Source organism: Peromyscus maniculatus, chromosome 1, assembly GCF_049852395.1.
Source record: "Peromyscus maniculatus bairdii isolate BWxNUB_F1_BW_parent chromosome 1, HU_Pman_BW_mat_3.1, whole genome shotgun sequence".
In the NCBI taxonomy this organism is placed as follows: domain Eukaryota; kingdom Metazoa; phylum Chordata; class Mammalia; order Rodentia; family Cricetidae; genus Peromyscus; species Peromyscus maniculatus.
The window spans coordinates 151,629,643-151,655,733 of NC_134852.1; the positions used below are offsets into that span (position 1 = coordinate 151,629,643).

At 51.1% G+C, this 26,091-nt stretch overlaps 2 protein-coding genes across 6 annotated transcripts in view; one reads left to right on the forward strand and one right to left on the reverse strand.

Moving 5' to 3' along the window:
• Positions 1–8,914: 8,914 nt before the first annotated feature.
• On the forward strand, positions 8,915–11,891 carry Drd4 (dopamine receptor D4). The gene is made up of 4 exons (XM_006977217.3): positions 8,915–9,190; positions 10,650–10,762; positions 10,850–11,427; positions 11,596–11,891. Exons 1-4 carry the CDS (start codon positions 8,915–8,917, stop codon positions 11,796–11,798), a joined length of 1,170 nt encoding a protein of 389 aa, XP_006977279.2. The 3' UTR covers positions 11,799–11,891.
• Positions 11,892–14,381: 2,490 nt separating this feature from the next.
• Deaf1 (DEAF1 transcription factor) overlaps positions 14,382–26,091 on the reverse strand; it is a 31,507-nt gene continuing 19,797 nt past the window's right edge. For all 5 annotated transcript variants that reach the window (XM_006977219.4, XM_042286014.2, XM_076563778.1 and 2 more), the window contains 2 exons: positions 19,760–19,849; positions 14,382–14,816 (listed from right to left, as the gene is read on the reverse strand). In XM_006977219.4, coding sequence (XP_006977281.2) covers positions 14,712–14,816; positions 19,760–19,849 — 195 coding nt within the window. In that variant the 3' untranslated portion in view covers positions 14,382–14,711. The remainder of the gene's footprint in view (positions 14,817–19,759; positions 19,850–26,091) is intronic.

A 26,091-nucleotide genomic window follows, 5' to 3' on the forward strand; every position in this document is an offset into this window, starting at 1 on the left:
ACAAACAAATCAAATTACAAACCTAGCAAACTGTTATGAACTAGCTCTTGAGTAAAAATCTTGTGGGTTTTGTTGTTGTTATTGGGAATGTTTTGGTTTGGTTTGGTTTTTGGAGACCTAGTATATAACTCAGGCTGCCTTTGAACTCACTATGTAGCCCATGCTGGCCTGGAACCCTCAGCAATCTTCTTGCCTTAGCCTCTCAAAAGCAGAGATTGAAATCAGGGACCACCAAGTCCAGCTCTGCTTGTATTTTGAGGGGAGGGATTAGGTTTTGAGCTTTGGAGTTCTTTGCTTTGAATCTTTGAGACAAGGTCTTATGCAGCCCAGGCTGGCCTGGAGAATTTGTTACATCGCTTAGGATAGCTTTGAACTTCGGCTCTTCCTGACAGTGTTTCTGGAGTTCCGGTATGCGGGTGTGCGGCACCATGCCTGGTTTTTTGCAGTGCTAAGAATGGAACTCAGGGCTTCACACATGCCAGGCTGGCACTCAGTTAAATGAGCTCTCCACCCCCAGCCCTCCTCACGAGACTTTAAAAGCGGTTAGTAGACTTTTTTTTTTTAAGAGACGTTTTCAGTTTACAGAAAAACTGAAGCGAAAGCATGGCATTCAGTTCCCCAATGCCCCTCACATACTCCCTCCACCCAGAATCCCCTTTTGTTAAGAAGTGGGGAGTAGGAGGGAGGTATTGGAACTGGGGTTAAGAGAGCATACTGCTCTCGCAGAGGACCTCAGTTCCGTTCCCACACCCACACAGGGTGGCTCTCAACCGCCTGTAACTCCAGCTCCAGGGCAGCTGACGCCTTCTAGCCTCTACCAGCACTGCAATCATGTTCCCACAGGCACACAAGTATACACAGAAACAAACAACACACTTCTTTTTCTCCAGACAGGGTTTCCCTATGCAGCCCTGACTGTCCTGGAGTTCACTCTGTAGCCCAGGCTGGCCTCGAACTCAGAGATTTGCCTGCCTCTGCCTCCTGAGTTCTGAGATTGAAGGCATGCGCAGACACTGCCCAGCTATTAAAAAAGGTGGGAGGAAGCAGCCAGATCTCAGCACTTAGGAAACAGAAGCAGGCAGATCTCTGAGTTTGAGGTCAGCCTGATGGACAAAGTGAGTCAGAGCTACACAGAGGAACACTGTCTGGAAAGAGAGAGCAACAAAAAGAGTGTGGGGGGGGGCACTAGTAACACACTTATACCTTAGCTTTTGGGAGTCAGAAGTAGGAAGAGTGCAAGCAAGCTTCAAGCCCAAAGGGCTACATGATGAAACCCTTATAAGTAAACAAAACTGCTGGGCAGTGGTGGCACACGCCTTTAATCCCAGCACTTGGGAGACAGAGGCAGGCAGATCTCTGAGTTCAAGGCCAACCTGGTCTACAAAGCGAGTTCCAGGACAGCCAGGGTTGTTACACAGAGAAACCCTGTCCCAAAAAAACAAACCAACAAAGAAAGTAAACAAAACACTCTGGCACCAAAGAGGTTCATTTGTCACAGTTTCTTTGTGTAGCCCTGCCTGGGTGCCCTGGCACTTGTTCTATAGTCCGGGCTTAGCTCTGTAGTCCAGGCTGGCCTCAAACTCACAGAGATCAATCTGCCTCTGCAACCACCACCCAGTGTGAACCATGGTCAACAGAGCAGTATCATCAAGGCTTGCAATTCTCACCAGGGGCCACTTTGGGGGTTGTACATTCTTGGACAGTGTAAACTTCGAGGATCCAATACCACATATCAAAAAGAGTCATAGCCCTGAAAGTTCCCTGTGGACCCCTCTTCCTCCTGCCCTCAGACTCCTGATCTTTTCATTGATGTGGGTGGTGGTGCCTGTTCCAGAGTGTCAGGGCTGGAAGTATAGGTTGTATCCTTTTCACAGTGGCTTCAAAATTTTTGTTTGTTTGTTTGTTTTGTTTTTTGTTTTTGAGACAGGGTTTCTCTGTGTAGTTTTGGTGACTGTCCTGGGTCTTTCTCTGTAGACCAGGCTGGCCTCGAACTCACAGAGATCCACCTGGCTCTGCCTCCTGAGTTCTGGAATTAAAGGCATGCGCCACCGCTGCCCGGAGGCTTCTAAATTTTAAAGACTACATTCGCTTGTTTGTGTGGGTAGGTAGGTGGGTGGGTGGGTGCATGGAAGCCAGAGGACAGCTTTTAGGAGTTGGCTTTCTCCTTCCTCCTTGTGGGTTCCAGGGATCAAACTCAAGGCACGCTTGGCAGCAAGGACCTTTACCCACTGAGCCACCTTGCCAGTCCCACACTGGCTTCTTTCATTTGGCAATAATCATTTACATCTCCTTTGAGTCTTTTCATGGCTCAGTAGCTCAATTCTTTCTAGGGCTTAGCAAATGTTCCACTGTCTGAATGGACCAGTGTGTTTATCCACTCACCCAGTGAAGGACATTTGCGTTGTTTCCAAGTTCAGGCAACTATAAATAAAGCTGCTATAAATGTGTGTGTGCACATGTGTATGTGTGCCTGTGTGTGTGTGTGTGTGTGTGTGTGTGTGTGTGTGTGTGTTAGAGCCACAGACACAGCTCAGTGGTACAGTGCTTGCCCAGTGTCCTGAGGGTTCAATACTCAGGACTGCAGGGGGGAAAAGCACCTGGCAGTCCTGACCAATGGAACCATAGAAATTACGCTAGAATCAAATCCCTGAGTAAATAGCAGAAGGAAGAAGACAGGTGGTTAGCGAGCAGTGACCTACAAGAACGGTGGTAGGCAGGAGGTAGCCCTCTGCCAGCCACCATCCTGATGTGCACAGGGCCTCATCGGGAAGACAGTCAGGCCAGGAGGAGGCAGCAGGACAATGGCGACTACCCTGCAGGGGCCATGATACCCCGAGGACAGAGAAGGGTGACAGAGCCGCTTGAGAAGAACCCTGAGAGCCGAGCATGATGGCCTGTATTCTAATCCCAGCAGATTGGAGGCATTAGACGGGGAGGCAGAGACAGGAGGGTCTCTGTGAGTCTGAGGCCAGCCAGAGCTACAAAAAGAGACCCTGTCTTGAAACACCAACCAACCAGGCAAACAAACCCAAAAAGGAACCTACTGTGGCCTGGCATGGTGGTACACGCTTTTAATCCCAGCACTCAGGAGACAGGCATGTGAGTCTCTGTGAGATCAAGGCCAGCCTGGTCTGTGTAGAGAGTTTCAGCTAGGTCTACACAGAGACTCTGTCTCAAAACAAAAATGAACAACAGCAAGAAGTAGAGAGAGGGATGCCTTGGCTGCTTTCTTCCATGTTCTTGACAGGCTGGCCTGATTACCAGAGGGACTATCACCTTCCCCAAATGTTTCTGCTTCCAGCTGGTATTTGGCAGCAGCTGATGACAGAATAGTTCTCAGCAGGCATGGGAATCTGAGGCCTGCAAGGATGGGAAGTAGAGGTGAGGTCTGTGCTCCCGGAAGACCCTTGCCTAGGAAGGCACACAGATGCTCCTAGCAATTAGCTCCCTGGGGCAGAGCAAAGATGCAGAAAAATAACTGCCACCTCAATGCCCCCGTCAAGAAGGGCCAGGTGGCCAGGTGTGGTGACGTGATGCCTGTAAACACAGAACCTGAGAGACAAAGGAAAAAATCTCAGCAAGTCCAAGACCAGCTTGGGCTACATATCCGACCTCATCTGAAAAAGGAGAGGACAGGCTAAGTGGTGGGTCTACCTTGTGGGAGACTTCCTATGAACGGTCTGCCAAAGCTCTGTGCTGCCAAGGAAGGGAGCCCAGGCTGAGACAGAGTACGCTCTGGGCCATGCTGTTGGAGTTATAACACTTCAGCAGCACTGGAGACAGTCAGTGCCCGTGGTCGGAATGGCACAAAGACCTCACACTGGCCAGCAGTGTCTAGTGATGTGCAAGGGCCACACAGCCGTGAAGCAGAAGTCCACAGGTGGCAGTGACAGCTGCTGGAAACTTGCCTATCACCCGAAAACTAGCCATTCAAACGGATTCTCTTAACCAAATGTAGCTTCTGGTCTTTCCTATAGTTAAAGATGGGCATCTCTCATATGGGCTTATGAAGCCTCACGGTCCCTAGTCACCAACTCAGTGACCTTCCTGAGGCCAGCAATCCCAGGGATGCTTTCTGTCTGCGGTTTACATCGGACTCTTGTCCACTTCAGAACAGACTGGAGCACAGGGGGAGCCAAGCCCTGGGACATCAAGTCCACCAGTCCACAGAACGTATGCGCCCGGTTGTCAGGAAGGTCACACCTATGTTTTCCACATCCATGCCTTTCCCCCAAGGCTTCTCATGTTCATATACACAAGGATAGAATGCAAGGCTGACCAGAACCTGTCTTCTGGGTAAGGGTTGTCACGGGTGTGCTGCTCTTTAGGGACAAGAGTGATGACACTGGTGTCACCCTTTTCTTTTTTCTTATTTTTCTTTTTGCCTTTTTGCCTTGTTTGAGACAAGGTTTCTCTGTGTAGCCCTAGCTGTCCTGGAACTAGCTCTGTAGACCAGGCTGTCCTCAAACTCAGAGATTCAACTGTCTCTGCCTCCCGAACTGCTGTTCTTGGTCTTCCGACATGAAATAATGATGGTTGGGACTCTCAGGTTGCTGGCTCGGCCTGTCCCAGTCTGGATAAATTACAACTCCAAGGGGTTGTTGCACTATAGGCCATGTGTATGTGCATGTGTGTATGGTGTGCAAGTATATATGCATGTTTGACGTGTCTGAACTCAGGTATGAATGTGTATGCATGTGGGTGCTTGTAGTTGGAGGCCCGAGGTTGGTGTTAGGAATTAACCTTGACCACCCTTCTGCCTCATTCACTGAGGCAGGGTCTTTCAGTCAAACCAGAGCTTGCCAATAATACGACTATTCTCACTGGACAGCTTTCCCCGTCTCTGCCTCCCATGGCTGGAGTTAGAGCCACTCACTGCATATTTACGCGGTTTCTGGGACTCCGGAGTTAAGTTCTCCTCACATTTGTGCAGCAGCCCTTTTCCCACTTAGCCATCTCCCCAGACACCCCATCCCAGGCCTCCTCCCAGCCTCCACCTGTCCCTCACCTCCCCACTTATTTCCATCATTTATCTTGTCCTAATGAGTTTCACATTGTCCTCTCCATCCCCCATGTTGACTCAGGGCCAGGGCACTGGACGTGCTAGGTAAGTACTTTACCAGTGAGTCACATTCCCAGCCCTTAGCGATTTGAGACAGGGTCTTCCTGTGCAGCCCAGGCTGCCCTTAGACTTGTAATCCTCCTGCCTCAGCCTCCTGGATGCTGGACTCAAAGGTGTGCACCACCACACCCGGTTTAGGGTGGTAGATGTTTGTTAAATGCTTTTTCTGATTCAGGTAAGATGATCGAGGGTCACATCATATCCGTGTTTGATTAATGAAATGGGACTTGAGCCCCTGTGGGCTCTCTTTGTTCTGTTAATATGGAGTGCTGCTATGTTGATTGTGTTTCATCTATAGAGTTCTTGAAGTCCTGGGAAAAATCCTCCTGGATCATGGTGCATAATCCTTAAAAATCGCAGTGGGATTTTTCGGAGAATTTTTTTAAAGACTTGTCTATTTTTATTGTATGTGTATGAGTGTTTTATCTGCATGTGTGTATGTGCACCACAGGTGCCTTCAGAAGATGGTATTGGATCCCCTGAAACTGGAGTTACAGTTATGCGCTGCCATGTGGGTGCTGGGAATTGAACCCGAGTCCTCTGGAAGAACAGCCAGTGCTCTTAATCATCCTTTGCTGAGAATTTCTGCATTTACATTCAAAGGGGGATTTTTATAAAGAGTTTTCTTTCTGTGGTCATTGCTGTTGAATTTTGAGAGTTCTCAGTATGTTTTATAAAGACTTCATTTTGTTCTTCTTTATTTTTCAAGAGAGGGTTTCTCTGTGTAGCCCTGGCTATCCTGGAACTTTCTGTAGACCAGGCTGGCCTCAAACTCACAGAGATCCACCTGCCTCTGTCTCCTGAGTGCTGGGATTTAAAGGCACTCATTGCCACCACCCGGGCAAGACTTTGTTTTGTAATTGCTATCTATACACGATATTTGGTAGACATATATCTTGATAACATTGCCTTCCGTCCTGTGGCCAGGAGGTTTTAATTTTGACAGTATTCACCTCACTTCTTCCTCATTTGTCTGATCCCAGGTCACAAAGGTTTTCTCCCATTCTTTCTTCTAGAGTTTTAGCTTTAAGTTTTACATTTAAGTCTGACTTAGGTCTAGGAATGTGTCTGCGTTGGTAGAGTGCTTGCCTAGGACACGCAAGGCCGAGTCCAGTCTTCGGCACCAGAGGCTGATGGTGCAGACATCTGCATCCCAGGACTCAGGAAGCGAGGACAGGAGGATCATAAATTCAACAGCTTTGAGATCAACCTGGCCCTGGGAGATAGCTCAGTCAGTCAAGTGCTTGTCACCCCAGTGTGCGAATCTGAGTTCAATCCCAAGAACCCACTGGGACAACCAAGGGACACTGGAAGGACACTGCAGGACACTGCAGGACACTGTAGGACACTGGGGCTTATTTGTAATTCTAGGTGGGATGTGGAGACAGGAGGAGCCTGGAGCTTGCTGGCCAGCCATTTTCTCCTGTTCAGGAAGCTCCCGGCTCAATAAAAGACCCTTCTTCAAAAGATGCGGTGGAAAGCAATTAGGGAGACATCTGATGTTGACCCTCTGGCCTCAACATGCACACACACACACACCATGCACACACACATATGCACGCACACACACACAATTCATTTGAAATTTTTTAGTTTAGTTTTTTTTTTTTTTGACAGGGTCTCCTGGGGAGCCCAAGTTAGCTTCGAACCAGCTATGTATCCACGAATGACGTGGAGCTAATCCTCCTAGCTACACCTTCCCTGTGCTCAGATTGCAAGTGTGCACTACCACACCCAGGTTTTTTGTTTTGTTTTTTGAGACAGGATCTCACTTTGTAGTCCAGACTAGACTTAAACTCACAAGAGTTCTCCTGCCTCAGCTTCCCCAGTTTGCTGCCACACCCTAACAAGTTGTTGTGGGGAAAATTGTTTATTTTTTCATATTATTATTAGTAGTAGTATGTGCGTCCTCAAGTGCACATGCACATTCGTGCACACATGTGAATATGAGCACACAAATGCCACAGAACATGTGTAGAATCTGGAAGACAACTTTTTTCCATCATAGATCCTGAGGCTCGACTCAGGTCCTATTTTTGTGTTACTGATACCAAGCACCCCGATGAAGGCTTCCATAGGGAGGAGAGTCTATCTGCCCCCTATGATCAACCGGCCAAGGATGCATTAGAAGGATTTAGGTGCTCTAGGCAGGGTATACTCAGATGCCCAGCAGCACGAGCAATCTGTATGTGTTCTTAGAGGGCTGGCCCAATTCCCCTAGAATATGTTGAATTCAGCTCCTTTTGTCCTGAAAGAACCCCCCTGCAGCATGCCACACACCCAGGAGCTCTCTGCCTTCCTGCCAGAGGGATGTATATTAGTCTGGGAGTGTTTAGTCCACATCCACTTGAGGGATAGCCCTTCTGTCACAGGATTCCAGGAAATGTCTCTCAGCCTTCCGAAGCCCATACACAAAAATCCTTTCATCAACACAGTCCCCAGATGCTTTCACTGCATGAATTCACAGTCTTTCAGGGACTGGCCTTGCTGCCATGATTCTATACTGCCATCCCTGCCTGTGCTGCCCTGTTCCAGCCTAGGTTCCTGTAGTCCAATGCTGGCACAGGGTGAAAAGTGTGGCCTCCAGATGTGGCTGGGGGAAGAGGAGAGAGCGAGAGAGCCCGGTGTGAGAGCATTCTTAGCTCAGATATTCCTTGTCAGATGTCACAGGTAGCCGGTGGTCCACACAATCTCAAAGGCAAGGAAGTTGGGTCAAGTGGGTCCTAAAAGTGGGAAATGGGGCAACCACTCAGCTGTCCACCGAGGATGGTTAAGGGTTAAGGCTAAACTAGGTGTGGTGGCCCACCTAATTCCAGCACTCTGGAGGCCAAAGCAGAGACTGGAGGATCTCTGAGTTTGGTGGTAACCTGGTCTACAGAGTGAGTTCTATGACAGCCAGGGCTACACAGAGAAACCCTGCCTCAAACACACACACACACACACACACACACACACACACACACACACATACACACACCACATACACACAAGAAAGAAAGAAAGAAAGAAAGAAAGAAAGAAAGAAAGAAAGAAAGAAAGAAAGAAAGAAAGAAAGAAAGAAAGAAAGAAAGAAAGAGGAAGAAAAGAAAAGAAAAAGTTAGTCTGGCCTGGGAGGTGGCCTTGTGTGGTTTTGACCGTGGTCCAGTGACTGATGGAGATGGCAACACCAGAGACTTGGGAAGAGAGCTAGAAAGAAATGTAGGGTCAGCCACGGCCTGGGTCGGAAGCGTTGCTGCATGCACATCGGTCCATGTGTGAGTGTCCGATGGAGAGTGGTATTGCTAAACCTAAGGGTAAGGGGGCAGTCCCAGAACCGTCGGAGAAAGAGATGAGGCGCCCATAGCCTGTTGCAGAATCCAGAACTGCTGTCTTCCTACTTGGAAGGACACTGAACCAATGCAGGAGTATAGATTCTGCCATGTTCTCCAAGACTTTTGGAGAGGTGCTCCCAACAGGTCATTTGGTGACCTGAAAGGTCCTAAGCATCTCCTGGCCGGTTGGCTGGCTCTGGTGAGTCCGGTCCTGCCAACCTGCCCTCCGCGTAGGTTTTTCGAAGCACAGATTAGCCCGGATCACACAAAACACCAGCCGCTGCTGGGCCTGTTTTTGCCAGTCACTTCATTCAATTCTCTGTTGAAATCAAGCATTCCTTCCTCGGCCAGTTTCCTCGAGTGCAGAAATCCAAGCCGGGACGGGGCGGGGCTGGGAGTTCTGGGGGCGGGACTCCGTGCAGCTCCTGACTGCAAATCCCAGGGCTCAGCACCCAGCCGGAGCTCATTCAGCTGTCGCGCCATGGGGAACGACCACGCGGTCCACGACGGGGGGCTGTTGGCCGGGCGTGGGCCAGAGACCCTGGGGACTGACGCCGGGCTTGGGGGCGCGGGCGCGGCGGCGCTGGTGGGGGGTGTGCTGCTCATCAGCATGGTGTTGGCGGGGAACTCGCTCGTGTGCGTGAGCGTGGCCTCCGAGCGCACTCTGCAGACACCCACCAACTACTTCATCTTGAGCCTGGCGGCCGCTGACCTCCTCCTCGCAATACTAGTGCTGCCTCTCTTTGTCTACTCCGAGGTGAGCCTCCATGAGCTCGGTGCCTTTGCTCCGCTCCCCTCCGCCCCTCCTCCCCTCCCCCTGCCCCCGGCCCCAGAGCGGTTCGGCCGCTTGGACCTTCAGCAACCTTGAGCCAGGGCGTTTGCAGGGACTCCAGGTCTCCTCACTCCTGACTGCTCACCGTCTCCCGCTTTCCAGAATCCAGCGCCAGTTTTGCGTCTGTCGGTCACCCTACCATTCTCTGGATCCCTTCCTATCCTCTGTGATCTGCTGACCCAGAGAGGGCTTGTGTCCCTGGAACCAAGGATCTCAGATACTGTCTTTCCCATTGAAGTCTCTGGTCCCACTCCAGAAATACTGTACCCCTAACCCCTGCCAAAAGCCAGCTAGACCGACAGGCAAGTGTGCAGACACACATCTCTGCCGACGACCACTGCCTTTTGGGGACACCCCACCCCAGAGAGAGACAGACAGACAGACAGACAGACAGACTTGCCAGCCTGTGCCAGCTCATCCTGTGGAAGAAGCCCAAAGTCTGTAGCCACTCAACTGCCAGGAGCTTGGAGCAGAGAAGGGTGTAGTCAGAGAGACCTGGGCAGGATAGTCAGAACCTTTTGGAGACTCCGGGACAGAGTCATCCCAGACCAGGTCTGGTTCTTAGGTGTGTCTGCTGTGGTGCCAACTCTTCTCTCTGTACGAGGTTTGGCCAGAGAAAAGCTGCTTAGGACAGGAATGGGGACATAGTGGCCTGGACTGGGGGATGGGGGGATGGGCTGCATGGGATTTCTAAGGAGACACTGAAGTCTGGAGCTAGGGCAGAGGCCAGCAGCCACGATTGACCCCAGGTCCTCCCCGAGGGACTGACGTCACTGTGATGATTCTTAAGCTCCTAATCGTCCCAAATCAGTATGAAGGGATTTGGGGATGGGTGCGTTGAGATGGCTGTATGCTCCTTTGCCCTTGAAGAAGAACACACTATGCAGATTCACAGAGAGCCCTATGAAGTCTTTGTACTTTTAGAACACATCTGTCCTCAGAACAATTGTCATGTGTATACCGTCCAGCAAGTGAAGGGACCCATCCAAAGTCCCACAGCAGTGACAGTTGAAGCAGGCAGGATAACTCGTAGCTGAGTCTTGGAGGTGGGTAGGATTTGTGTTTAGTGGGCAGAGGGTCAGGCCTATACCCCTAAGGGCTCCTCCCCCCCAGCAGATGGTATCAATCCCCCCTGGGTCTGCCCCAAGCTTCTCACCTAAGCAAAGGAGACCTGAGTCAAGAGGCAGGTCTGTCTGCCCCCTCTGTCTCCTCCAACACAAGCGTCCCCCACTGTCTCAGGATCACATTGGGCTTGTATGCCCCCCAATCCCCTCTAATACACACCCATTGCCTCTCCCCGCCCCCAACAAGAATGGGGGGTCAGAAAGTCAGCGGCTGAAAGATCAGGTCTTGTGCTTCTTTTCGGCAACCTCTGCGTGCCTAGGTCCAGGGTGGCGTGTGGCTGCTGAGCCCCCGCCTCTGTGACACCCTCATGGCCATGGACGTCATGTTATGCACTGCCTCCATCTTCAACCTGTGCGCCATCAGCGTGGACAGGTGGGTATCCCAGACGGCCCCCCTCCCACCCCCACCTCCCAGTCACCTGCCCAACTCGGCGCCTTCACCATGCCTGTGTCCCTCTAGGTTCGTGGCTGTGACGGTGCCGCTGCACTACAACCGTCAGGGCCAGCGCCAGCTGCTGCTCATCGCTGCCACATGGTTGCTGTCCGCCGCGGTGGCTGCGCCGGTGCTGTGCGGCCTCAACGATGTGCCCGGCCGCGATCCAGCCGTGTGCCGCCTGGAGGACCGCGACTACGTGGTCTACTCGTCCGTTTGCTCCTTCTTCCTGCCCTGTCCGCTCATGCTACTGCTTTACTGGGCCACTTTCCGCGGCCTGCGGCGCTGGGAGGCAGCCCGGCACGCCAAGCTGCACAGCCGCGCACCGCGCCGACCCAGCGGCCCCGGCCCGCCGGTGTCCGACAGTGCTCCGGGCCCCTTCTTCCCAGACTGTCTGCCCCCCTCACCCAGCCTCCTGCAGAGCCCCAGCGGCTCCAGCCGGCCTGAGCCAGATCCCTCTCAGGGACTCTGCCGCCCGGAGTGTCCGCTCCCCGATGCAGGGCTCCCGCCAGCGCCAGCGCCAGCGCCGCCTTCCCGCAGAACGAGGGGCGCCAAGATCACGGGAAGGGAGCGCAAGGCCATGAGAGTCCTGCCCGTGGTAGTCGGTGGGTTCCTGCCCTGGGGTTGTAGAGAGGGGTCCCAGGTGGAGGGCTCCCGGGCTCCGCGAGGCGGGAGGTGGGAGAGGTCTAGATTGAAAGGGTGAGAGGTGGGTGGGGAGTCCCGGGTGAGGGACCTCGCGTGCAAGAGTACAGGCTCACGCCGCCCACCCCCAGGGGCCTTCCTGATGTGTTGGACGCCTTTCTTCGTGGTGCACATCACGCGGGCGCTGTGTCCGGCTTGTCTCGTGCCCCCTCGCCTGGTCAGTGCCGTCACCTGGCTAGGCTATGTCAACAGTGCCCTCAACCCCATCATCTACACCGTCTTCAACGCCGAGTTCCGCAGGGTCTTCCGCAAGTCTCTCTGTCTCCGCTGCTGAAAAGGTCACTGGTGTCCTGAGGTCAAGCAGATCCAAGCCTGTGTGCGGAGTACGCTGACGCTCATTCGTCTGATTAAACTAATTATTTCCTAATCATTTACGAAGGCTGGGGGTCGGGGAGGAGCAAGGAAAAGAGGAGGGGCTTTGTTTTGTTTTGGTTTTGCCTGGATGTTGGGACCGCCTAACTCCTGCCTTTGAGGATGTTGCCGGCTCAGTTCTAGGCGGCTTCCGGTCTCTTCGGTCCCAGGAGACGCGGAGGAACTTCAGTTGGCTTAGTTTAACCTCAACATGTAAAGTGACCAAGTGACTAGCTGGGAGAGGAGCTGGAGGAAGTTCCCGGGCGGCCGCTGGGTCCTGGATCCTGTCCAGGGCAGCTCTTGCTCCTTGGAGAGCTAGGCAGGGAGGGCTCTGCTGTTATTGAAGGGGAAGGAGCACCATTTTGGGAGTTTTCTTGAGTACATAGCTTCCTGCCAGCCTCTCACCAGGAGATACCCAAATCTCCCCGTTTCACTAAGGTGCCCTCCCACTCAGGCCCACACAGGCCATCTTGACCCCATGGATGTCCAGCAGCAGGGTTCAAGGCGGGACTGAGGGACCCAAGCAGTTCCTGCGCTCTTTGGCCAGGGCCCATCCCATCAAGAGATGACTCCTGGCAGGGACGGCTCACCCTAACACTACCCCCTCCTGTCATGGGAGAGATGTAAGTCAGGACTGCTGAGGGGGTTCTTAGATTGGGGTTCCACACCAACAGCAACAGGCACAAAGTGTCATACTCTGTTCTCAGGATTGAGAAATGACAAGCTATGAGATCTACAGCAGTTAAAATAGTCCTTTTTGGGTAAGGAGCAATTAAATCCCCAGGACCAAGGGTGCTATGGCCTCACTGGACTCTGGCGGCTCAATGCTCCCTGCTGGCCTCTGTTGATGTCTCAGGACTAGCCAACTCCTGGGGGGGGGGTGTGTGTGTCAATGGAGTCATGGGTTCATATTTGTCCACACACTGTCTAACATTAGTGGAATTGGGGCTCCCTTAAGTTTTACCCCTCGAGACCCTAGGATACCAAATGTGCCTGCCCTTTGCTGACTCCCACTGGAAAGTTCTGCAGATAAAAATGTACGGCTGAACTCATGTGAGTGGGGCAGAAGTCACTGGAAGCTTGATGCAGCTTGGGGAACTGAACCCTAAGTGCCCGTGTCCTGAGACCCTTTGAGTTTCTTCCTTAGAGGAAAGGGAAAGAATAAATTGAATCAATTCCACTGCTCTTGAACGGTCACCCTCTCAAAACCATCTTGGTGTTCTGGGACCTTCACACAGGGCCACTCCTTGGGGGGGAGACATCCTGGCTGCCCCCTGCGGGCTGTCCTGTGGTTAGCAGTGACTGGCCATTTTCTTGTCAGTGTGCAAACTGAGCTGTGCTGTGTAGCCTCAGCCTACTCTGCATGGCCTTGGTGGCTGGTTACAGCTGAGAGCTACTCCGCCACCAGAAAGTACTTCCGGGAAAGAAGGGCAAGGCCCAGGCTTGATTTCGGCAGAAATAAACAGGGTGGTCATGAAGACCTTACTCAATGGGAAGGACCTCAGGCCTGAGGCCTCCAGGTGTGCCTGGCTCACTGATAAGCCTTGGGGAAAAGGTGGGGACCCCAGAGAATTGGGATCTCCTTATTTATATACATGTCCCACCCTCAACTATCCCTGGTAGTTCACACTGAGGGACCTCAGGGATCTGCTGGGTACAGAAAGGGCCTTCTGGTAGGAGGGGGAACCATTCTTGGTTCAGGGCAGGGGATAGGGTTGATATTCTTACACACACCAAGGTGTAAAGCTGGTGTGTATCTCACAGGAACTGTTTTAGAAGTTGGTGTAAGAATTGGTAAGTCTCTACGTTCATCCTAAACCTGAGGGCTCTCCTCTAGACCCTAGCTAAGTCTGCATATCCCCTACATGGTGCGGGGGAGCCTCAGGCCCCTGTTATGAGTTGGGGTCTTAACTCAGGAGGGCATTTCTGAAAAATTAGAAGCTTCCAGAATATGCTTCTCTAACTGTTCTTTGTCAGTAGGGACACCAGGTCTCATTCCCAAATCAGCCAAGTCCAGTACTAAGTATGAGTCTCCCCCAAAGGTCTCCACTCCCTTACCTGCTCCCAGGGACGGTGTCTAGGATGGCCCTGGGTGATGAGAAGAGAGAGTGGAGAAAAACAAGGCAACAACCAGGCCTGTGCATGCAGAAGCCCTGGTCATAGGCCAGACATTTCAATGTGCATCAAACATGATGCCCTGGAGATTCATGGGAGTCCTTCAGCTGCTCATGGCACTGCCTGGACACAGCAGAGCTGAGAGGATATGGAGGCAAACCTTGCTAAGAGGCCTCAGGTTCTCCTGAAACCACTTCCACTAGAGAAAGACAGGTTGAGACGTCCTTGGCTGTGAAGGCCGTGAAGGTAGACCAAGAAGAGGATTGCTGCAGGCCTGTATCACCACAGCAGGACACGGGAGTGCACAGCTCACACTCATACAATCAGGGCATGGCAGAAACCCTCTGGCCATTGGAATATAAAGCGGGCTTTGTAATGGCACCATCCAGGCCGGGGATGGGGGCTTTATTTACAACTTTATTAACAGATAAAACAGATATGTACACGTGGCGTAGGGCACCCCCACGGGTAACGGGACACTCGTGATCCAGGGATGAAAGAGCACCACAATAGGCCAGAGGCCCTGGGCTGTGGCAGGGGCCCCGTTCTGAACCCACCAGCATTCCTTGGTCTCTGGCAGGAGTTCCTTTCAAAGGGCAGAGTCTGTTTGTTAGTAACTTGTCCGGCAAGTTTCCCACGGCCTCGCTTCTCAGCAGCCCCCATAGTCACCAGAGGGCCTGAGCCTGTGATGGCCTCGCAGCAGAGCAGGGAGAGGCTTGGCTCAAACAGCAACTTTTTCTATTACACTTTCTTCCACGTGGACTTCATCAGCCTGGACAGTGACAGATGTTGACTGGCCACAGACGTGCTGATGGTCTTTCCAGTCCTGGAAGGTAGGACACCCATGTTAGCAGGAAGGACCACAGGGACCCACTGTGGTACAGAGCAACATATCACCTGTGGATGGGCCCTGGACTTCACCATGAGGTGGCTGTGAGCTGTCAGAGTGAGGGAACGTTCAGATGCATGAGGATAACAAGACGGAATGTTTACGCATCCATGTACTGGTTGTTGTTAGAATTGTTTTGTTTGGAGACAGGATCTCTCTATTATTAGGCTCTGGCTATCCTGGAACTCACCATGTAGAGCAGGCTAGCCTCAAACTCATAGAGATCCTCCTGCCTCTGTCTCCCCAGTGCTAAGATTAAAGGTGTGGGCCACCATACCCTGCTGCTGTTAGGATTTAAATGAAAAGTTGGACACAGTGGTTCATGCGTGTAATCTCAGCACGTGGGAGGCTGAAACATGAGAATAGCCACAAGTTCCAGACCAGCCTAGGCTAACAGTATAAACAAACAAATAAATTTATATGTGATATTGCCACCCACCATGGTATTCATAACAGTGAAGATGATAATATCTGTATACACACACACACACACACACACACACACACACACACACACACACACACACACACGAGAGCAGAAACAAGCACATCCTGAAGGTGAGAGGTCATCTCAGGAAAGGCCTGCCTTATGTTCATAACAAAAAATTGTCCCAAGTAATAAAATCCCATAGCTGTAGCAGTGTGGGTGAGCAAACTGTGTGTGTGCATCAGGCCCAGACAGCCACCAGACCCTGGCAGCCACTACACAACTAGACACTGTTCCCCATAACTAGACACTGTTCCCCATAACTAGACACCGTTATCCGTAACTGGTATGAACTGGCAGAGTGCCTTGGAGCTGTGGACCCTGGCCAGTTCCCCAGGGAATTCTAGATGCTTTCTTCTGTGAGGTGAATGAAGGGGTCATTCATGGATAAGCAAGCCCAAGGCACATGCCAGTGTCCACCTGAAGCAGCAAGCAGGTCTCCATCCAGGGCTTTGGGCAAATATCCAAGACTGATTCTTTTTTTTTTTTTTTTTTGGGTTTATCGAGACAGGGTTTCTTTTCTCTGTGTAACAGTCCTGAATGTCCTGGAACTTGCTTTGTAGACCAGGCTAGCCTTGAACTCACAGATATCTGCCTCTGCCTCCTGATTGTTGGGAAGGAATAAAGGCATGTGCCACCACCACCCAGCAAGACTGATTCTTGAAACTTCAAATTCTGAATAAAACAAACAAACAAACAAAAACAACAAACAAATACAACAAACAAATACTATTCTTTCAAACGTCATTGTTTGAGGCCGGGTGGTGGTGGTGTACAACTTTAATCCCAGCACTTGGGAGGCAGAGGCAGGCAGATCTCAGTGAGTTCGCGGCCAGCCTGGTCCAGGACAGTTAGGACTTTCACACAGAGAAACTCTCTCTCGAAAACTAAACAAACAAACAAACAAAAAACCCAACAACAACAACAAAAACTACTTCATTGTTTGAAAATGCTCAGCTCTGACCAAGAAAGCAGGTGCTAAAGCTTGACCAAACTTTTTCAGAGAAGCCTTTCTGTATGGACATTCCAGATTCTCTATAGCACTGGAGCAAAAAAGCCTGGCACTATGGTGGGAAAGACACACCTTCACTCTAGAGTTCCTGGAGACAGGTCATGTCATGTGGGCAATGTGCATGCAGCATGTGTGTGTTGAGGGCACAAGCCATTCCTAACCCTCAGCTGATACTTCAGGATACCCTGCGGCTCCTGCACACTCTTGTGCACAATCTGCAGATTTCCACACACTCTCTCCTGTGTATGCCAAGCCCAGCATAACTAAAACTTTAGCACTGCTTTTCGAAAGTTAAGCTGTCAGTCTAGGGATGGAATCCCTCAGCACTTGGGATGCTATGGCAAGAAGGGTCACAAGTTAAAGGCCAGCCTGGGATACATAGGAAACCTTGTGTCAAAAAAGAAAAAACAAGCTGGCCATGGTGGTGCACGCCTTTAATCCCAGCACTCAGGAGGCAGAGCCAGGTGGATCTCTGTGAGTTCGAGGCCAGCCTAGGCTACCAAGTGAGTTCCAGGAAAGGCGCAAAGCTACACAGAGAAACCCTGTCTCGGAAAAACAAAAAAAACCCAAGATGTCCTGACATACAGCTCACATGGGGTTTGAAAAAAATAAACACTGTGTAAGTTAAAACAAAACAGGCTATGATTGTTATCTAGCACACAAGAAAGCCAAAAATAGCCAACTTTTCAGGTGCCTAGTTGAAATAGGTGAGGAAGTTACCTTCTTCACAAGTTACCACTTCTTCAAAGTGGCCTCTGGCTCCTGTTTCTTCAGATCCCTGCTAGTGTTCCCTTTGAAGCCAATATGAGAATTATGGATATGGACATTATGGATACGGACATTCACTTTTTAAAAAAAGATTTATTGCTGGGCGGCGGTGGCACATGCCTTTAATCCCAGTACTCAGGAGGCAGAACCAGGCGGATCTCTATGAGTTTGAGGCCAGCCTGGTCTACAGATCGAGTTCCAGGATAGGCTCCAAAGCTACATAGAGAAACCCTGCCTCAAAAACAAATAAACAACAACAACAACAAAAGATTTATTTATTATTCTTATTTTATGTGTATGGGTGTTTTGCCTGCACAGATGTCTGTGTACTATGTTTGTGCCTGGTGTTCATAGAGGGCAGAAGAGGGTGTCAGATGCCCTGGTATTGGAATTAAGATGGTTGTGAGTCATCACGTGGGTGCTAGAAATTGAACCCAGGTTTTCTGCAACAGAGCACTCTTAACCACTGAGCCATCTCTCCAGTTCCCTACCTTCATTTTATATCATTTCAAATGAAGAAGTTGCACACGCCTTTATCCTAGCTCTCGGGAGGCAGAGGCAGGTGGATTTCTGCAGGGCTACACAGAGAAGTGCTGTCCTACCCAAAACAAAACAAAAGAAAAGAAAAAAGAAAGCTGGAGCATTTGTCTTTATTGACGCAGGACATCAAAAAGGGGCTGAAATCCCAGCACTCGGAAGTCAGAGGCGGGCCGATTTCTGTGGGTTCAAGGCTAGCCTGGTCTATAAAGAGAGCTCCAGGACAGCCAGCCAGAGCTGTTAACAGAGAAACCCTCTCTCCAAAAAAAAAAAAAAAAAGAAAAAGAAAAAAAAAAAAAAAAAAAGAACGAAAGAAAGGGGGAGCGGGCTGACTTAGCATGGCGGCTCCAAGAAGTGGAATCTCTCTTCCATACTGTTCCAAAAATCAAAGCTCCCAGAACACGAAGTGAGGGCTGAGACAGAAGCCCGCACTGAGGCAAGTTCTCTATTGAGCCTGTGCCAGCACTTCCGGAAGCTTCCGGCTGGGAGTGAGGTGTGGTGATGTTTTGTGATCTAACAAATAAAGCTTGCCTGAAGATCAGAGTGCGCAGCTAAGCGACTAGCTAGCCATAGAGGCCAGGCAGTGGTGGCACACACCTTTAATCCCAGCACTTGGGAGGCAGAGGCAGAGACAAACAGATCTCTGTGAGTTCAAGGCCGCCCTGGGCTACACAGAGCCAGGCAGTGGTGGCTCACACCTTTGATCCCAGCACTGGGGATCTCATGCTTTAATCTCAGCACTAGGGACGTGGAGACAGGAAGTGATATGGCTGTGTGGAGGCAGGAGGTCAGGCACCCTTTCGGCCAAGGATTTTGTAGAAGTAAGAACTTGAGGCTGGCTGTTCTCTGATTTTTCAGCATTTACTCTGATATCTGACTCCGGGTCTTTACTAATAAGACCATTTAGAATCTGTGCTACAGTGAGGCTCCTTGGTTACCTGTACACTATGATCTCTCTTCCAGTGGCCCTGGCTCATGTCCCAGCATCCCCAAGTAGCAGTGGAACAACTTGGCTGAACTTTTCCCAGTGCATAAGCTTGTTAGTAGACTTCAGAAGATGAACTTCTGATTTTGCTCCCCAAATCTCTGGCATCCTGGAGACAAGTGCAGCTACAAAGATGACCGGAGAACATAGGCCATAGCTTCCCTTTAAACCCTAGAGGCATTGGCTCCTGTGTGCTCGCCACTAGGGTAAGAACATCACATTTTCCTTGTGGACGTCAGGGTGGGGAACACATGTCCACTTCATAAGCTGCCCTTCATGACTATCTTCCCATATCCACATTTTGTTAGCCTGCCAAGTTTCGGCAAGGCGCCAGGCCTTGTGGAAGGTTCTGTCTGCCGACACAGCTTGAACCTGCAGTGACTACTGAGCGTGTCTGAGACAGGTCTGCTTCCCTATTCACACACCTAGACCCACCCAAGGGCCTAAGGCTGCCCCTCGGCATCCCCAGAACCAGTGCCACAGACTCCAGGTGACTGGGGCTGGGACTGGAGATGTGTCTCAAGGGGTAGAATGCCTACCTAATTTAAGGTCATTCTTGACTACATGTGGAGTTCTAGGCCAGCCTGAAATACATGAAAGCCCGTCTCAAAGAAAAAAAGGAAAAACTCTCTTTAATGTTCTCAGAGCCAATGGTTAAATAATATAAACAAAGCCACCGTGAACCACGATTCTTACAATGCTCTGTGAGGCCTGCTGGGATAGAACATGATGAGGCACCCTCAGAACACTGACTCTCTACCAGTGCAGCATGTCTCACCATGGGCACACAGATACACACATGCCTTCTCATCCCACAGATCCAGTTGCAAGCCTGCAGAAGGGGAAGGTATAGTCCCAGTCCCAACAAGGTGTACGGGTAGGTGAGGAGACTTTGGCCTTCTGCAGAGTGTCTGTCCAGCAGGCAGCTCCAGGCAGCCTCTGCCCGAGACCTTCTAGACAGCCCACAGCCCTGAAGCCACCCTTCTGGCCCATAGGGACCTGGAGCGAGTCCACCTGTCTAGGCCCCTGGACAGGACACTGGACGGGAAGAAAAGGCTGAGGCAATGCAGGCATGTAAGCAGGCACGGTACCTTGCGCTGGCAGAATGTGGAGCAGTAGTTGACCTTGTGGCATCCGGTACACTCGCTCATGGCCTCCCGGCCGCAGTTGACACAGGACTGCTGCAGGAAGGACAAGAGCATGTCAGTGTCATAGCAGGTGCCAGGCTCTGGGGCAGGAACCCGGGGCTAAAGGAACACCGGGCACAGCCTTATGGAACATGTCCGTCCCAGTGCTCTTCGGTTGTCCAGAACTGGCCTCCCCCTTTATCTGAGTTTGCCCTGAACCATGTGCCAGAACGTCAGTGTCGGAACGCCAAGGAGACTCCCTTTCAGCCATGTGGGTACAGAAAGCCTGGTCGGGGGAAGTTCTCAAGCCTGGACACACTTCCTGCGTACGTGAGGGCCCAGCCCGTAAACATGCAGCCGCGCCAGCATGGGGCACATCAGGGTCTCGGAGCGGCCTCGAGTCTATCAACTACGGAGTCTGGGTCCTAGTACCCCAGTGGTGGCCAAGGCTTCTCCCGCTGCTGTTCAGAGTCATTTCACTGAAGCAGCACTGATCGCCTGACGTTTGGTGTATTTTTTTAAGCTACATTAGGGGAGGACGGTTAATGCACTGAGGTGCTGCACACAACCTCTCGATGACTGATTTTCGTGGAGTAAGTGATTATGTACGGCATTTGACAACTGCAAGATTGCTATCAACAAACACTTTCCAGGATGGAAGGAACCAGAAAACCTGAGACTGGGCTACAGGGTTGGGAAGGGTGCCCGTGTGTGTTGCTGGGTCACACAGGATGGAGGGATCTATGCTGCTGGGGCAATGGGCAGCAGCCTGCTGTGACCAACATACACAATATACAGATGTGACTGCTGTGCTCACAACGCTACCCAGGCCAGCTTGACCATAGTTTTTGTGGGTTTGCTGGAAACACAACAGTTACCTGTAGACTCCTGTTCTGAATGTCAGCTTTCTTCTGTGATCTTCACTGTGACCACCTTCCCACCTGCGAAACGTCAGCTACCTCATTCCCTTTAGAAAGTATGAACTGCAGATCCTGGGTGACTCAGCTGAACTCACTAGCACTGAACCAAGATTCCAAACCCTGCCTCCACCTTGAATGACTAAATACTGAAAAAAAAAAAAAAGTCCATAACCACGTAGACAGAGTTGGTAGGTCAGAGTCTAGGAAGGCACCAGCAGGGAGGGGTGAGGATCCAGACACACGGAAGCTAAGAAGACAGCACAGGCCACAGCCAGAGATCTCAAAACTTCAGCGCATTCACCCTGCTGGAAATGCGTGGCCAGATAGATGAGCAGTGTGGGAGTCTGAAGAGTCTATGGGTCTGAAGAGTCTATACTACTCTGTTTGGGAGAGCCCCAAGTGAACTTGCTCAGTGACCCAGTCTGCAGAGAGAGCAGAGCAGACAATGGCAGACGCCCCGGTCCAGGCTGCAAGGACGGCACTGAACACAGGGATGTGGTAAGATAGAACACGTTCCTCTTACGGAAGCCACCTGTCAGTTCCACTGTGAGAAGAGCCCGCCTCAACAGTCCAGATGAGCTGCCAGACTCTTCAGAGAACAGGAGAGCAGCCAGGCCTACGCAGCTGGGGGAGACACCCCTCCCTCCTCGCGCTGGGGTAGCTTGTGTGCCCCAGACAGCCCTGAGCATAAACAACAAAAAAGGCAGTGACAATGAAAGTCACTGTGGAGCTGGCAGTTGTGATCAGAGGCAGGACAAGGGGGCTATGACTAACACGCTCTTGGAGGACAGCCTGTGATGGTCACAGGGACCCTCTGTACTAATTCGGCAGCTTTTCTGAAAAAATGGAAGATGACCCCAAGATCATCTTTTTTTTTTTTTGATCAGAAACCACCTTTCTCCATGCCAGCAGAGGTGCACACACTCCAGGGACACCCATCTGTGCTGCCAGAGTGACCTGAAAAAGCCCTTTCTGAGCTTCCTAGAAGGCTACGGAAAGCCTCCGAACCGGGGAGTGACTTTCCATGAATGGGCCTCAGCAGAAGGTCACCACAGTGATCTCAGTGCAGAGGCCACGGGACTCACAGGGGGACATGTGGTCCAAAGAGCAGGCCCAGATATGAGGCTGGAGTCTGAGGGCATCACGGCCCCAGCAGCTTCATAACAACTGCTAACAGGCACGAGTCCTTGGCCTCTGCCTCAGAAAGAATGGGTGCTGAGGCCCTGTGTCTCAGAAGGGCCAGTGAACGGTCCATGGGCACAGCACCCAGGCCAGGTTCAGTGTCAACTTACAGTGTGGCAGGAATATGTACAACAAGCAGCTACGCCACCCACTACTCTAGGAGTCACTCATTTTGAAATTATACAAACTGCACATCACAGGTAATGATGCAATTCCTCACAAAAGATCCAAGCAATAAGATAAAAGATTACCTATAAAATGTTCATTAATCCTGAAATCGCTCAAAGAATAATCTCAATAATGTACTTGCCATTGGTTCTGCAAATGACCTTTAAAGTCTAACTTGAACTTGGGAGCTGCACATGTTTGGGGTGGTTCAATGCCTTGTCCCTAAACAACTAGGTGTAGCTAGCCTGAAACTCATTTTATAGACCAGGCTTGCCTCAAACTCAGAAATCCACCTGTTTTTGTTCTCGACTTCTTCCTTGAAGACATTCAGTCCTCTATTACATTTATTTTTATGTGTGTATTTGAGCATATATGACATGGTACATATGTGGAGGTCAGAGAACAACTTGTAAGAGTTGGTTCTCTCCTTCTACCGTGTGGGTTCTAGGGATCAAACCCAGGTCATCAGATTTGGCAGCAAGCGCCTTTTTTTTTTTTTTTTTTCAGTGCTGAGGACCAAACCCAGGGCCTTGTGCTTGCTAGGCAAGTGCTCTACCACTGAGCTAAATCCCCAACCCCAGCAAGCGCCTTTATTTAATCTCACCTCTCTTAAGAAATAAGTCATACGCCGGGCGGTGGTGGCTCACGCCTTTAATCCCAGCACTTGGGAGGCAGAGCCAGGTGGATCTCTGTGAGTTCGAGGCCAGCCTGGGCTACCAAGTGAGCTCCAGGAAAGGCGCAAAGCTACGCAGAGAAACCCTGTCTCGAAAAACCAAAAAAAAAAAAAAAAAAAAAAAAAAAAAGAAATAAGTCATTACAGTCTGTTTTCAGTGTGAGATGCACTGAGCTCAGCAGAGACTCACAGATAAGCAGGGGACGCTAGGCCCCGTCCTCCCTAGCTGGCAGCTGTCGCCTGCATGTCTGGGCTCTCAGTTCATCCTAGGGTTGAAAAGTCACGGGCAGTCTGCTGTGTGACTGAGTCCACGGATCCAAAAGGGGGAATCTTGAGCCCCAGGACATACACTAGATAAGGCTTTGTATCCTGAACCAACAGGGTGAGGATCTGGGAAGGGGGCAACACTGGACACTAGAGTGCATCTCCGTGTAGGGCCCAGCTAAGAAGTCCAGGGAGCAGAGAAACGTGACCAGGGACTAGAATAAACACCATTTTGCAGCAAATCTGCATGCAGGCCATTTTGCCTTTTGTCCAGGCTGAGGCCTGACTTTACAAGACCAAAACAACAACAGAACGTGTCACTCTTCATTCATTCTGACTCTCCTGTACTCTTCCCCCCCACAAGACAGGGTTTCTCTGTGTAGTTTTGGTGCCTGTCCTGGATCTCACTCTGTACGCCAGGCTGGCCTCGAACTCGGAGATCTGCCTGGCTCTGCCTCCCAAGTGCTGGGATTAAAGGCGTGCGTCACCACTGCCCAGCTTTCCTGTACTCTTATTATGAAGTAAGGATCTTGATTTCTCACAGCATGCCCCCAAGATCTTACAACTGAGAACTACGCCCAGAGACGATGGCCCAGAGAACGTGAAGCCATTCCTCTCCAGTTCCAGTCTTCACGTGCCCCTCGGACCTCTGATCAGCCTCGTTTCTGCGCAGATCCTCAGATACATCCGTTCACAGCACCCAGTGCAGGTCCATCTGGCCTCTCCTGTTTCTGAACGACCCCCCTCGGTGGGACAAGGGAAGCAAAGATGCAGTGAAGTACCTCTCCTCCACCCTCATCCTGCCTCCTTCACTAGCAGTTTATAGACCGTCCGCTAAATCCGATCCATCTTGAGCAGTCAAGCGCTTGTGCTTCCTCTGTGTCTGTGCTTGCTGGTGAAGTTGCAGGGGAAACGTGTAGAAGACAGACATGTAGCTGCTGCCACAGTCTCATTTTCCTAGTCTATTAGAAGCATAGAAGACACAGACAGCCAGTCCCAGCCCTGGGGAGGTAGATGCTGGGGGCTGCGAGTTCTGGACCAGCCTAGGCCAGCAATCAAGAAAGAAAGGTGTGTGTGCACTTGTGTAAGAGCCCCCATGCCACCAAGTGGGGGTGAGTGTGAATGAGACACTGAGGACCAGTCTTCACGGTGCTTGGCCCCCAGGCCCAGAAAGGAGTGTCTAGAGATTGTTGGTCTTATGAGACAGACGATAGCCGAGCTGGAGAGATAGCTCAGGTTAGGAGCACTGGCTGCTCTCCCAAGGGTCCTGAGTTCAATTCCCAGCAACCAAATGATGGCTCACAACCATCTGTAATTAGATCTGGTGCCCTCTCCTGACATGAAGGCAGAACACTGTATACAAAGTAAATAAACAAACCTTTTTGTTTTGTTTTGTTTTTTCGAGACAGGGTTTCTCTGTGTAGCTTTGTGCCTTTCCTGGATCTCCCTCTGTAGACCAGGCTGGCCTCGAACTCACAGAGATCCGCCTGCCTCTGCCTCCTGAGTGCTGGGATTAAAGGCGTGTGCCACCACCAACCGGCTTTTTTTTTTTAAAAAACAAATCTTAAAAAAAAAAAAAGAAAGAAAAGAAAAGATGGATTACAGCCAACAGCCACAGCTGTGCACTATGGGTTTCTCTGACTATCCATAGACCTGGGTGAGAAAGCAGCAGTACTGGGATGATTGTCCACAACTGTGTCCCATCTAAGCTCTGTCTGATGGATACATCGTCAATGCTGGATACACGTGAGCTAGGCAGAGAAGATAAGGCATAGATGAGTGTTCAATATCTGGAATCTTGGGCCTGTGCATTGATTCTCAGGGTGATTTCCACTGTCAGTGTCTATCGGTCAGGAACATGCCTGCAGGGGCACCTCTCAAGCTGCAGGTAGCATGGTGAATCTCAGGAGGAGCACTTCCAACTGTCCTCAGAGAACACAAAAGGGACCCTGTTCCCCTCTCTGAGCACCTGCAGTATGTAAGACGTGTACTATGGGGTCAGACTTGGGTAGAGGACAGTCTTCCTTTGAGACACAAGCAGGCAGAATTCCAAAGACTCCTTTTCCAGCACCGTGGCCTGTCCCTTTAAGGCAGCAGCTCTACTTCTGCAGGCTTGACCTCGAGGGGTTACACAGAGGATGAGAGGAAGCAGTGGCTGGCACCTGGGCATCGGAAGAACCCGCCAGAGCCTGGTCTACACACATGCCTGAAGAACCCCCCAGAGCCTGGTCTACACACATGCCTGAAGAACCCGCCAGAGCCTGGTCCACACACATGCCTGAAGAACCCGCCAGAGCCTGGTCCACACACATGCCTGAAGAACCCGCCAGAGCCTGGTCCACACACATGCCTGAAGAACCCGCCAGAGCCTGGTCCACACACATGCCTGAAGAACCCCCCAGAGCCTGGTCCACACACATGCCTGAAGCCTACAAATTGCAAGCAGGACAGCTGTGTGCTGGCTGAAACGGAACCACCCAACTTACACCATGTAGGCCAGGCTAGAGGCTCTCACAGACGGATGGATGAATGGCCAGGTGGACATTCACCCTGAATGGATAGAAGCCTAGAGGTTGTTCCTACAATGGTTGGTCACTGCAGGTGCTGGCCATGAAAAAGGAGTCTTGAGCATCCTCCCTTGGCACCACTTAGCATCTCCTAAGGAGGCGGGGTGGGGGTGTGTGGGGCAAGGAGGCCTCAAGTGAGCACAGGATAGGTGTGTTGTTTCCCAGACAAAGCAACTGAAATAAGAGGAAAGCCGCAAATGCGCAAGATTCATCAGAAGCAGGACTGCCAGCAGACACAGACCAAGGGGTTGGATTAACAGCATCTAATTGGAAGTAAGAGCAAGTCCCTGGAAAGGGCCATGGCTGGCTGATCTGGCTGTGTGGGAGAAAGCCAAGTATTCTAACTATGGTAGCCTGTCTGGCCTGAACTTGCTATGTAGCCCAGGCTTGCCTTCAACTCATTCCCGGCTGGGATTAAAGATGTGCACCACCACCACACCTCGCCTCTTGTCTGTGCCTTTCTATCCCCTGGGCAGGTGTAAGCACTAACTGAATCACCACCCAGCCATAAGGACGGCTCCT